The sequence below is a fragment of the Armigeres subalbatus genome, chromosome 2 (genome assembly GCF_024139115.2).
Source record: "Armigeres subalbatus isolate Guangzhou_Male chromosome 2, GZ_Asu_2, whole genome shotgun sequence".
NCBI lineage: Eukaryota > Metazoa > Arthropoda > Insecta > Diptera > Culicidae > Armigeres > Armigeres subalbatus.
The window spans coordinates 43,312,127-43,325,919 of NC_085140.1; the positions used below are offsets into that span (position 1 = coordinate 43,312,127).

Consider the following 13,793-nt stretch of genomic DNA (forward strand, 5'->3'; position numbering starts at 1 on the left):
TTTGCAAGCAAATACGGGCAGGCTAGCGAGGAGAGAAGCTTTTTCACTGACGGGTCAAAAATGGATGACTCCACTGGTTTCGGTGTTTTCAACGTTTTTCATAGCGCCTACTTTAAGCTCAAAGAGCCTAGTTCCGTGTATACTGCTGAGCTAGCAGCTATACACTATTCACTCGAACAAATCGCATCCCTACCTCCTGACCACTTTTTCATCTTCACCGACAGTCTAAGTTCACTGGAGGCTGCTCGGTCAATGAAATCGGTGAAGCACACAGCGTATCTCCTAAATTGGATAAGAAACGCTTTCAGTGCTCTATCGATCTACGGTCATTCACAATCACCATGGCTTGGGTCCCTTCTCATTGCTCGATTGCTCGGCAATGAGAAAGTGTACTTTTTGGCTAAGGTGCGCGTTGTGGAAGGTGATATTTACGATAGGCAAATCACCTTTGATGTATTTTTCACATTAGTTTGTCAGGAAACCTTGATAAGCTGGCAGCAGAAATGGACAAATGGGGAGTTGGGTAGATGGCTGTATTCAATTCGCCCGCAGGTGTCGAAGCGTCCATGGTTCAAAAAATTGAATATAGGACGAGACTTCATTCGAACCATGTGTCGTCTAATGTCCTGACAACAACCAAAGCCTATTAGAGAAGTGTTGGCGGGCCTTGATCTCGAATACATGTCCCTGGTCCACCAATTTGTGAAAGTTGCTGATGTAAGATTGTGATCTTAGTCTGCACACCCCCTTCTCTGTCGTACCCCATATCGAATGTCTTCCTCTTTTTGTCCATTTCAATGTCTGTCGTTAACCCCTTTCGTATGTCTTCTCCTCATTGTTGTCTCCCAAAAAAAATGTTTGTCCCGTTACAGATGTGAAACATCGCCAAGAATGTCAACTATGTGAACATCAGCATCATAATTACTTAAGAACCCTAAATTTCCTTCCTTTCCTACTATATTATTGTATTCCCTAACCTCGACCAAACCGCGAGTCTTTCGGTTCCCCAAAACTAACATTATGTATAAGATTTAAGAAATGAATTGTTAAACTTGATTTTGGCTCCGTAACGCTTCACGGCAATTGAGCCTCCAAAATAAACAAAAGATTAAAAAAAAAAAAAAAAACTGCACCTTTTTAAAATGGTTATGCAGTAACGCGTGTGCTATGATAAAGCTATGTCTATTTAGAATCCGGAATGATTTATTGTATTGCAGCGGCACGGAAAGTGACCGCTGCAAGAATTCTTTTATAGCGGTTTGTCTGCCAAGGCGCCCACTTGCCCACAAATTTCACGATGTTTCGTGCAGCGAGCCAAAAATTATTCCAGATGGAAGCCGAAAGGAGAGAAAAAAATCTGCACAATGGAAACTACGTCAAAATGGATTTCGGATAGCTTACTAGCCAAAAATTCCACGTGGCGACGGCACGAGGAGTAGTTCCTGCGAAGTTTATGTTTGCTTTTTGGACAAACTTGCAAAAAAAACAGATGATTTTGGCAAGGGATATGCAGCTGTGGAGCAAAGACCTAAGTGTTTGTGACGAATAAGACGATGGACTCGAAGCTGTACAAGTAGGAATGTCTCAAAAACCGCAGCCCATAAATGTCCCATGGCCAGATTTGGCGAGTTGCCACTACAGCCCGAATGTCATCCAGTGGTACCGCGATAATAACGAAGATTTCATCGATAAAAACATCGATAAGCAACTGCCCACAGCTCCGGCCCATCGAGACATTTTGGGCAGTAATGAAGCGGAAGCTTAAGAAAAGTGGAAAAGAGCTCGCGACGCAACTCAGATGACCAAAATGTGGAACAAATGTGCCAAGGAAGTTGACTCCGGAGGTGTGCAACTTTTGATGAGAGGAATAAAGAAGAAGATGCGAATTTTAACTAGAAACAAGAAGAAATGATTTGTATCAATATTTTTTTCCATAAAGTACAGTGAATTACCCTTGTTTTGATGTATCAACTTTATTTGTACGGCAATCCGTTACCGAGATACAGATGATTTTATTATTCCGGATTCTAAATAAACATAGCTTTATGAGGCATTGATTAGCTTAGAATTCGATCGCTAGGTGGTGGTATGTATGACTACTCAAGATACTCCGATATATGGAATATTGCACATTGTAAATATTCTTATCGAACAAATTTGGAATTTGTAAAGATTATATCCTTAGCAAAGATCTTCTGGTGGAAATGAGCTGCCCTGTGATGGGAGAACTAATTAGGAATTTTACAAATAGGTGGCGCTAGTGTGCTTGTAATATTCTTATATGTGTGCAATATGGGTCTAGTTCGAGATCCTCAACACAAAGTTGTTCAGGATGCCCACGACTACAAAGCGGTGCTCAGTATAATAAGTACTTCTTCCAAAAGGTGGCGCAGTTATATTTGAGTATATTGTTCCATGTAAGATCTGATGTATTTTTAGGCGTAGTATTTTTGACAAACATGAATGTTGCGGTAGGATATTCCAAAGGTTTTATTTTCATTCAACTTGCTCTAGTGTTGCAAATGATAGAATGCGTTTTCAGAATATATTTGGGTCATTCAAGTAAACCCTGGAGCTAAGGCCTTTTGATCTACAAGCGTAACCAAAGGTCAGCCAGTCTGTTTCAAATGTGATACATACTCTTAGTGATACCAAGATTAAAATGCGTCCACAATATATGTTCTTGGCCATCCAATAATTCCCTGGAGTCTATAAGCGTTACCAAAGATCAGCAAGCCTGTTTCAAATATGGTAGATACTCTTAGTGATCATAATCATTACTAGCATCAACCCCCGTAGTGGAAAAAGTAATCGTGGATGTACAAGTTGTGTGACTCCTTCTAGGTATATGTTCGCATTCCAAGTAGTTCTTGTTGTTGTCATTGGTTCCAAGTATAATACGAACTCCATAGAGTCAAGGTCTGTGGATCAAACTACTGAATAGAGGCAGTTATTGAAAAATAAACAAGTTGTGTGAGCCCTTCTTGGTATTCCGATTTTACCACCCCGTGGTAAATTATGGGGAGATAAAATAGGAAATGTGACAAAATCGGAACAATTTTCAATGTTTTAAATTGGTTCCCAAATATGAATCAGTTTATGCCATGGAAAAGTAAAATACGTGAACGAAACCCGTTATTTCTTGTCGTAGAAGCTTAAAAAATTCTTGACAGGTACTCAGAAATTTATAATAAACCACATGCGGTGAAAATTATTTGCGGTATTATTTAAAAACTCAAAGATGCAGCCCAATCGGGTTGTACGCAAAGGTGACGTAGGACTACGTAGCTATTCGAAATTGATGGTGTATGCCATGATAATTTGTGTCTTTTATTAACATTGAGCAAACTGCTTGGAGGACAACTGAATCAAGAAGTTGAATAGTTGCTCCCAGTTAGATAGACTTTGAGTCTCCAACCGTGGAATTAACATGACTCATCGGCCTCATCGCCGCTGAAGCCACTCGACTGGTTTTCATTGGAGGGCATCACAACTCTGGAGAACACCATCCTCAAAAAAGTCCGGAATAAAGGAGAAATAAGCAAAATCAAAAGTAGCGTCAAATTAAAACTAAATATTTTTATTTGAAACGTTTGGTTTTCGCCCGCGATGGAAGCGTACGTGGCAAAGTGAGGAGAACTTCAAGAATTCATTATACACAGTCCTCGATGATTTTTCGCTAAGCCTCCACCAATTAGAATAAATTTTTCAGCATTGCCACTACTACCCACGGCTTCGTTTTGCTGTGTCCTCTCAGCTGCATCAAATTTTGTCCAACCGCTCTTTGCGAAATCCCGACAAAAATGTTAGTTAGTTAAAATTAATTTATTTTCCATTTTTTTTGTCGTACACATTATTTTTACAGCATTTCAAGTGGTTGGCCTCTTGGCCCTTCATATTTAGTTTAGTTTCGAATTTAATTGTTTTAATTTTAATTTTTAAAAGTTTATCTATATTTTCAAGTTAGCCTAGAAGAGGCATCGAATGATTTTTAAAATTTGATAACCTAACTACTATTTACATACATAAATATTTACAATAATAATTTGCTAACCTAGATTGGAACAAGCGCCCTAATCGCATTGAGGTGATGGGTTTTAGGGCAGCTCTCCCAGACCGGCATGCCCGGCATTCGATCACGGGGAGGACGATTTGCTTGTAGACAGCAAGCTTATTTTTCAGGGACAAAGACGACCGGCGGATGATCAATGGGTACAGCAATTTTAACAAAACGTTACACTTTGTCACCGTCTTGTCAACCTGTTGCCAAAAAATAAGCTTGCTGTCGAGGGTCAAGCCAAGGTAGTCAGCCTCGTTGGCTCATTTCACTGTCGTGCAATTGAGGATGACTTTGCAGTCGTCAGCCGGAACACGCCTGGGGGATTTCGAGTGGGGGAAGATGATGGTCTGGGCCTTCGTCGCGTTGATACAGATCTTCCAGCAAGTGAAATAATCTGTCAGGACATCCAGGCCTCGTTGGAGTTTTGCCACGAGCGCTCGTACGAATCGTCCCCTGAAAACGATAGAGGTGTCATCTGCGAACAGTGACAAAGTGTCGCCTTCTTGAGGTTCTGGCATGTCAGAAGTGAACAGGTTGAACAGCAGGGGCCCGAGGATACTACCTTGCGCAACGCCTGTGACGATGTCGTTCGCATTGGAACTCGCTCCGCAGATTGAGACCCGGAATGTCCTTTCCGACAGATAGTTTCGGATGATTTTCACTACCCAAGCAACACGCGCAACATCTTTCAAATAGGTGTTTGTTCCTAATAAATTGCATTGAAGATACTGGCAATACATCGAGTCACATTATAGCCACTTCCCAGTTTCAGAAAATCACAATGTTTCATTTCCGTTTAAGTGGCGTCGCAATATTCTACCCATCTGACTTCTTGGGTGGTTTAAAATTCGATGTGTTTCATATCAGAAACAAAACAGATAAGTTGCAGAATTAATAACACTTCGGTTCATTGCTGTTACGACAATGTTTCTGATATGTTGCAAAACACTTTGAGCTCAGCCGAGCAGTATTTTATTTTTGACAGTCCCCTGCATGTTCCATATAAGGTACAATGAAGTTACAAATGACTTTGTTGTTTATGTAGTGCACTTGTAGCAGAATCTCCAAATAGAATTGTTGGTGTGATGGTTATAGTAGAAGGTTGCAAATCTCAAGGTCCATGGTTCGATTCCCGGTTGGGTTTTGAGTTTTTATTTTCATTGTAGTCGCAAGATGTTGCAAATAGGCTCCACCTCTTGCGCTTTTTGTGTCACAAAGGAGTTCCAAATACGACGCGTTGTGCATAAGTCAGACCTTTAGTAAGTCACACCACAGTTGTTGTAACTCACTGAGAAACAAGAGGTGTTGCTTGGGTAGGTAGCTGGGAAGATTGTAGCGATGTAGTTTGTACACCAGACCATCATGCCTTACATTATCGAATGCCTTCTCGACGTCGAGTAAGGCCATGGCGGATGTGTGAGAGACATGCTTGTTCCGTCTGAGGACGTTGGTAACTCGGGTCAGTTGGTGTACGGTTGATCGACCACGTCGGAAACCAAACTGCTCATCGCGCAAGATGTTATGTTGCTCGGCAGACTCGTATAGGCGGAGGTAAATTGCTTTTTCAAACAGCTTGGATAACCCTGAGAGAAGACTGATGAGATCAAAGCTTTTTGGAGATGAAGGATCCTTCCCAGGCTTTCGGATGGGTATGACTTTCGCCGACTTCCAGGACGATGGGAAGTAGCTAAGTCGCATACACTGATTGAAGATCAGCGAAAGGTGCTCAAAGGATGCTGTCGAAGCCTGGGGCCTTCATGTTTTTTGATGATTTGATATAGGCCGTCAGTTCGCCAGCTGAGATCTCCAACTCCTCAAAAAAGTCGTTTGGACCGAGGCCGAGGCTTGAATTTTAGAATTTTAGTCAACTTCCAGAACGGCTTAGTACAGTCTGGGAGAGCGCGGATCTTATTGGAAAAATCACTATTTCTGAGGTCTACATTCTGCTCGCGGGCTAGAGAGAGTGCCTCCTGGATGGCGTGCGGCCGCTTGTCGACGTCTTCGGATGACACCGGATGCCACTGGTAATCGATGTTCTCGTCCACGCACCGTTGAAACCAACCCCAGTCGACTTGGTGGTAGTTTCGCCGCGTTAGCTCGTGCCGATTCACCGAAGTTCCATCTTCCGCCACCACCGGATAGTGGTCCGAGCTTAGTTCCTGGAAGACGATCGGCTGGGAGACGTGACCGTTCATGTTCGTGATAAAGATGTCGAGTCGAGATCTCCGCGCATTTCAGGCAGGCCTTCGTGGTGGCCCGATGCTTTTCCCCACAGTTGGCACACTTGGGGTCAGCCTCTTCCATTTGCTCGCACTCGTCGATGCCGTGGTCACCGCCGCACCGGGTGCATCGTGCGTTCATGAAGCAGTTCCGCGTGCCATGGCCGAAGCGGAGACAGTTCATGCACTGCGTGACGTCACGATGCACGGGCTTGTACTTTGTCCACTCGACGACAGTGCTGTTGATGGCCTTGATTTGCTTGAGGTCCTTCATCGTGGTAGTACCGTGCTCCAGGTGCACCAGGTAGAGCTGATCACGGTAGGCCCGGGAAGTGTCATGCCGGCGGATTTTGTAAATGTTGGTCGGCTTCAGACCACTTTCCTCCAGAGCTTCCTTCAGCTCCTTTTCGTCCACTTCGTCGAGACCACGCAGCACGACTTTGATGGGTTTGCTGCCGGGAACGTCGTGGGTGTAAAATTAAAACCGTTTCGCATTCAGGTACTCCAGCACTTTGTCAAAGTGGGACCTCCCCTCGGTCATTAACTTCACACCTTCGTCGCACAGTCGAAAGGTGCACTTCAGGCCCCGGGCGATCAGTTTCCGGAGGTTGGGGCGAAGGTCTGACGAGTCTCCTTTCACGAAAATCGGCGAGAACTTCTTCTTCCGCTCTGTTGATTTTTCGTGGAACAGAGGCTTTTTCTTCTCTCGTTTTTTTCGTGGTGCCCAGCAGATTGCCGGCGTCACCATCCTTGAGCGAAGAGTACTTGTTGCTCAAGAGAAGCTTTTCACTTCCCTCGTCGGGAGCAACCTCCTTCGATGGACGCTTTCGCGTTTTATTCGCGACAGAATTGACCGCGGCATCTCCCATGACGGGTCCGGGAGAAAATAACGCCAACGCGACGAAGCGAAAACGTAAACAGAACGAACGAGCGAGAAAAAAAAACACTTGGAAAAAATGCGCGAGCAAAAAGCACGTCCGTACGTACTGCTGTCACAAACTGGAATGCCCGCCCCTTTGTGATGTGATATGGTAGTAAATATAATATGCACTCATAACGATTAATGAAGGGGCGGGGCTAATGGAATTACTTCATTAGATATAAGAAAGCTGCTTTTCGGCGCGCGCGAGCCATTTTGATCGGGATTCCGCAGACAACGGACCATTCGGAGAATGTTATTTGCCACTGCCTTGCAAGCGGGAGTAAATGCAACAAAAATAAATAAAAGATTTTCAAAAATTAGGTTCTACGTAAAACAAATCAAAACAAGGCACGTCATCATAAGTCAGGCATCATAAGTGAAAAAAAATTGTTTTGCACTTTTTTTCCCAAGCAATTTCGTCAAAAATCCAAAAACCAAATATACAAGAAAGGCAATTTTTCACGCTAATCACGCCATAATCTAACACATGAGATTCAAGACAATTATTACCAATGGGAAAAGGTATATCTTTGTCGTCATTTTTCAACGAATTATAACTGAAAATCCATCTTCTACTCGAAACTTACAATCTGTTTGTAAAAAAAAACGTTCACAAATTGACATACAAATTTTTATGGCTCAAATTCATCTGGGGGATTACTAGGTAGCAAATATAACCACTTCATTGGAAATAATAAGTAGAATTCTTGTTAATAAACAGAAAAACATATAATTTGTTGGTGGCAATAAAGTTTCCACTGCGTTATAAATGGTTAAACCACTCTTTGCGGAATCCTGATCAAAATGGGTCGCGCCCCGGAAAGCAGCTTTCTTGTATTCAATAAATTAAGCCCGAAAATTTGAATGGATGGAATCACTAACCGAAATTAAGCTTCCAAGCCAAACGCCGTTGCCACCGAAACAGTCCATTTTCGCAATAAAACCTTTCTGTTAAGAAAATGCTAGTCCTGAGAAGAAACAATTTTCTTTCCCCAATGCGCCTTTCCAACAACTAACTGACACCTTCTTCTTCTTATTGGCATTACATCCCCACACTGGGACAGAGCCGCCTCGCAGCTTAGTGTTTATTAAGCACTTCCACAGTTATTAACTGCGAGGTTTCTTAGCCTGCTTACCATTTTTGCATTCGTATGTCATGAGGCTAACACGATGATACATTATGCCATGGGAAGTCGAAACAATTTCCAATCCGAAAATTACCTAGACCGGCACCGGGAACCCAGCCACCCTCAGCATGGTCTTGCTTTTCAGCCGCGCGTCTTACCACACGGCTAAGGAGGGCCCCATAACTGACACCACAATTTGTAATAAATGTAATGTAATAAAAGCATCGCCACTGGCGGCACGGGATCGCAACAGTGCTATTTTTGTAGTCAAACCTTTCTTCATATAAAACGCTGGTTCGTTGAGGTTGAATGATCTGCAGCAACACACCGGAGACCACCACCAATGCGATGGATTTCCGTTGAAAATGTTACCAGCGCTTCCGTGATGCTGTGTCCGCTACGCTTTGATCGCTTTGATGCGTCCACTCTGCGTGAAATCTTATTCAAACTGAGGATTAAATCCTAGCCCGCAAGTGATTGATTGTTGATGTCTGTGCTAGTGATGCATGTACGTGATTGGATGGTTTACCTATTTCTAAACTTTTGATCAATTATCGCTAATCAATAATTGAAAATCAGCATTTTCAAATAAGCGTTGACTCATTCTTTATCAATTGGTCCAAAAAAATTGAAAATCCATCGAGAAACGGCTGAGATATAAAATTTTAAAGTCTATCATATTTTCGTGACGGTCCCCGATTTTCGCAATCGTAATGTGTACCCCATCGTTTACTGAATGCAGAAATCGAACGTTTGGACCCTATCAAGGATTTGGGAGTAATCATGGATTCCCAACTCACATTTGAGCAGCATGTATCGTACGTAGTGGACAAGGCCCTCTCTCGGATGCATTTTTAGGATTGCTAAAAAATTTACTGACCCCTATTGCCTAAAAATGTTGTACTGCTCCTTATCGCGTTCCATCTTAGAATATTGTTCTGAAGTATGGAGCTCAAACTACAACAACGGCGTTGAAAGAATTGAGCGCCTCGCAGTACGTATGTTACCGTGGAGAAACCCTGTTCAACTGCCGGTTACCACGATCGTTGTCAACTAATTCATCTGGAGCCCCTGCATGTGCGTGGGAATACGGCGAGGGCTTTGTTTATTGCTGTCGTTCTTCAAGGTCGCTTAGATTGTCCATCGCTTCTTGGGCAAGTGAATATCAACGTTGTCCCTCCTCGGTCTTTGAGAAATAACTCCTTGCTCCGTTTACCATTTCAACGTACCAATTACAGCATGTATGCAAAGGATATGCGTTCGACTTTAGTGTTAGTCGCCTAAACCTAAGACGTCAGTTTTCCAGTTTGTTTGCTTCTCGAGCATAGCTCTATGATTCTGTTTTTTTTTTGTAACATGTTAAACCTCTTTATTATTAGTTATTGTAGCCTTATTTAAAATCATTTGGGCTGTAGGATGCCTGTTGATAAACTTATAAATATAAATAAATTAATATTTATTGCTAAATGGCTTCGGAAGCTACCGATTAAAATATTTTTTTAGCATTTTTAACGGTTCTTGATGCGCTTTAACAATTGCTAACTGCAACCAAAGGATTTCTCAATTCTTTTTCGGCGAATAAATTTTCTGCCGTGACAACCGCCGACAGCCATCACTGATGGCACTGAGACCGCTAACGACGCCATAATTGCTATCAAATATTTTGTCGCTTTGAAGAGAGAATTCGCCTCGAATTCGAGTTGCGAGAATATTCCACTTGCTGAAGACAGTGGCTTGTAAATCCGTCAACCCGTTCATGAGTTATAATATCTCAAAGGAAAAGGCTGTTTGACCCTACTAGCAAAACTGTCCAACATTTGCACAAATGTTACCTAACAAAAAATCAAGCTTGAAAAACGGTTTGAGCCAGTCTATTGCACGATGCTCAGGTCATGTGTTATTATATAAAGCAAGCAACCCTCGACACCTGTTACCTGAGTCAACGTATTTTTTGCAGCAAACGGGAAACGGAACCGGTACGAGTTCCACACTATCCGAACAGTAATTACCTCATATACAGCACCCAACGGCATAACTAAGCACGCTACAAACAAATCTGCCACGGCGAGTGACGCTACTAAATAATTTGCTACATTTTGTAAGTTACGTTCTAATATGATGGCAGCAATTACAAAAACGTTTCCTGTAACGGAAGAGACAAAACGGGGGAATGTTTGAGTGAGTGCTTCGCAAAATGGCGCAGAATAGATTAATAATGGGAGAGTGATTATGACGCTGATTAATGTAAACGATGAATAACACGCTGGAGTATAATAATCACCGGCGAACTATTGAAGCGTTATTGATGTACACAATTATTGTAAATATTGTTGACTTCCTGTTGAACCATTAACTCAAAGCAAATGCTTTAACACGTACGTCCCCAACCCCCATTTTACGACAAAACTCAAAATTCAAAACCATGCAGCTCAGCCAATTTCTAACGGATCTTCAAGCAATCTTCTGGAATCGATCACAAAATTCTTATAGTTTCAGGAACCGAGGTCAATTTTTATGCAATGGCCATGGTTCCGGATATATTCCGGGGAGTACTGGGGTTACCTCCCTCCCGGAAAAAATAATCACTGGCAGATCGGCTTCGAAATCCATCGTGCGACATGTCAAACTTCATGATTTTGCAAAACAAGTACACTGGAGTATATTTCGGCGATTTTCGATCGAATTGGCCACCCTCCGGGTACTTCCAGGGCCTGGTTCCCTTGGGGAAGTGGCCAATTTTCATTCGCTTTTGGAACCCATCTTGCGACATATCAAACTTCATGATTTTGCAAAACAAGTACACTGGAGTACATTTCGGTGATTTTCGATCGAATTGGCCACCCTCCGGGTACTTCCAGGGCCTGGTTCCCTTGGGGAAGTGGCCAATTTCCATTCGCTTTTGGAACCCATCTTGCGACATATCAAACTTCATGATTTTGAAAAACAAGTACACTGGAGTACATTTCGGTGATTTTCGATCGAATTGGCCACCCTCCGGGTACTTCCAGGGCCTGGTCCCCTTGGGGAAGTGGCCAATTTTCATTCGCTTTTAGAACCCATCTTGCGACATATAAAACTTTATGATTTTGAAAAACAAGTACACTGGAGTACATTTCGGCGATTTTTGATCGAATTGGTCACCCTCCGGGTACTTCCAGGGCCTGGTTCCCTTGGGGAAGTGGCCAATTTTTATTCGCTTTTGGAACCCATCTTGCGACATGTCAAACTTCATGATTTTGCAAAACAAGTACACTGGAGTACATTTCGGTGATTTTCGATCGAATTGGCCACTCTCCGGGTACTTCCAGGGCCTGGTCCCCTTGGGGAAGTGGCCAATTTTCATTCGCTTTTGGAACCCATCTTGCGACATATCAAACTTCATGATTTTGCAAAACAAGTACACTGGAGTACATTTCGGCGATTTTCGATCGAATTGGCCACCCTCCGGGTACTTCTAGGGCCTGGTTCCCTTGGGGAAGTGGCCAATTTTTATTCGCTTTTGGAACCCATCTTGCGACATATCAAACTTCATGATTTTGCAAAACAAGTACACTGGAGTACATATCGGCGATTTTCGATCGAATTGGCCACCCTCCGGGTACTTCCAGGGCCTGGTTCCCTTGGGGAAGTGGCCAATTTTCATTCGCTTTTGAAACCCATCTTGCGACATATCAAACTTCATGATTTTGCAAAACAAGTGCACTGGAGTACATTTCGGTGATTTTCGATCGAATTGGCCACCCCCCGGGTACTTCCAGGGCCTGGTCCCCTTGGGGAAGTGGCAAGTACAATGTAGAGTACAATGTACAAGTACAATGGAATAAATTTTGGCGATTTTCGATCGAATTGGCCACCCTCCGGGTACTTCCAGGGCCTGGTTCCTTAGGGAAGTGGCCAGTTTTCATTCGATCTTGGAACCCATCTTGCGACATATCAAACTTCATGATTTTGCAGAACAAGTACAATGGAGTAAATTTTGGCGATTTTAGATCGAATTGACCACTATCCGGGTACTTCCAGGGCCTGGTTCCCTTGGGGAGGTGGCTAATTTTTGTTCAATCTTGGAACCCATCTTGCGACATGTCAAACTTAATGATTTTGCAAAACAAGTACACTGGAGTACATTTCGATGATTCTCGATCGATGGCCATCTTCCGGATACTTCTAGGGCCTGGGTCCCTTGGGGAAGTGGCCTATTTTCGTTCAATCTTTGAACCCACCTTGCGGCATATCAAACTTCATAATTTTGCAAAACAAGTACACTGGAGTCCATTTCGGTGATTTTCGATCGAATTGGGCACCTTCCGGGTACTTCCAGGTAGGCCTGTGCGCTGATTGAAATTTTACCGGCAGTGGCGTGATAGATCATTTTTAGGCAGCGGCGGCGGCGTCACGCCGTTGGTGATCAGCGGTGGCGTGGATCGGCGTGAACCAAATTCAAGCGCCAAAATTTCTTCAGAAGTTCGTCGAGGAATTCTTCCAGAAGCTCCTCCACTAGTTTTTTCAGAAGATCGTCAAGAAATTCCTTTGGACATTCCTCCGTAAGTGCCTCTGGGAAGTTCCTCCAGAAACTCCTCCCGGATTTCGCCTGGAAGTTCCTTCAGGAATTCCTCCGGAAGCTCCTCCAGGAATTCATCTGGAAGTTCCTCTAGGAATTCCTCCGGAGGTTCCTCCGGGAATTCCTCCGGAAGTTTCTCCAGGAATTCCTCTGGAAGTTTCTCCATGAACTCTTCCGGAAGTTCCTCCAGGAATTTCTCCGGAAGTTAATCTAGGAATTTCTCTGGAAGTTCCTCCGGGAATTCCTCCGAAAAACTGGAATTGACCACCTGGATTTCCATGAATTTCTGTAGGATTTCGTAGAGGAACTTCCGGAGAAATTCCTGGAGAAACTTCCAGAGGAATTCCTGGAGGAACTTCCGGAGAAATTCCTGGAGGAACTTCCGGAGAAATTCCTGGAGGAACTTCCGGAGAAATTCCTGGAGGAACTTCCGGAGAAATTCCTGGAGGAACTTCCGGAAAAATTCCTGGAGGAACTTCCGGAGAAATTCCTGGAGGAACTTCCGGAGAAATTCCTGGAGGAACTTCCGGAGAAATTCCTGGAGGAACTTTCGGAGGAATTCCTGGAGGAACTTTCGGAGGAATTCCTGGAGGAACTTCCGGAGGAATTCCTGGAGGAATTCCTGGAGGAACTTTCGGAGGAATTCCTGGAGGAACTTTCGGAGGAATTCCTGGAGGAACTTCCGGAGGAATTCCTGGAGGAACTTACGGAGGAGTTCCTGGAGGAACTTCCGGAGGAATTCCTGGAGGAACTTCCGGAGGAATGCCTGGAGGAACTTCCGGAGGAATTCCTGGAGGAACTTCCGGAGGAATTCCTGGAAGAACTTCCGGAGGAATTCCTGGAGGAACTTCCAGAGGAATTCCTGGAGGAACTTCCGGAGGAATTCCTGGAGGAACTTCCGGAGGAA

The 13,793-nt window shown here is 43.6% G+C and overlaps 1 protein-coding gene across 1 annotated transcript in view; it reads right to left on the reverse strand.

Annotated features, from left to right (window-relative positions):
• Positions 1-13,793, reverse strand: part of LOC134214321 (5-hydroxytryptamine receptor 2A-like) — a 388,716-nt gene that overhangs the window by 99,120 nt on the left and 275,803 nt on the right. The window contains exon 6 of the mRNA XM_062693724.1: positions 10,338-10,471. Coding sequence (XP_062549708.1) covers positions 10,338-10,471 — 134 coding nt within the window. The remainder of the gene's footprint in view (positions 1-10,337; positions 10,472-13,793) is intronic.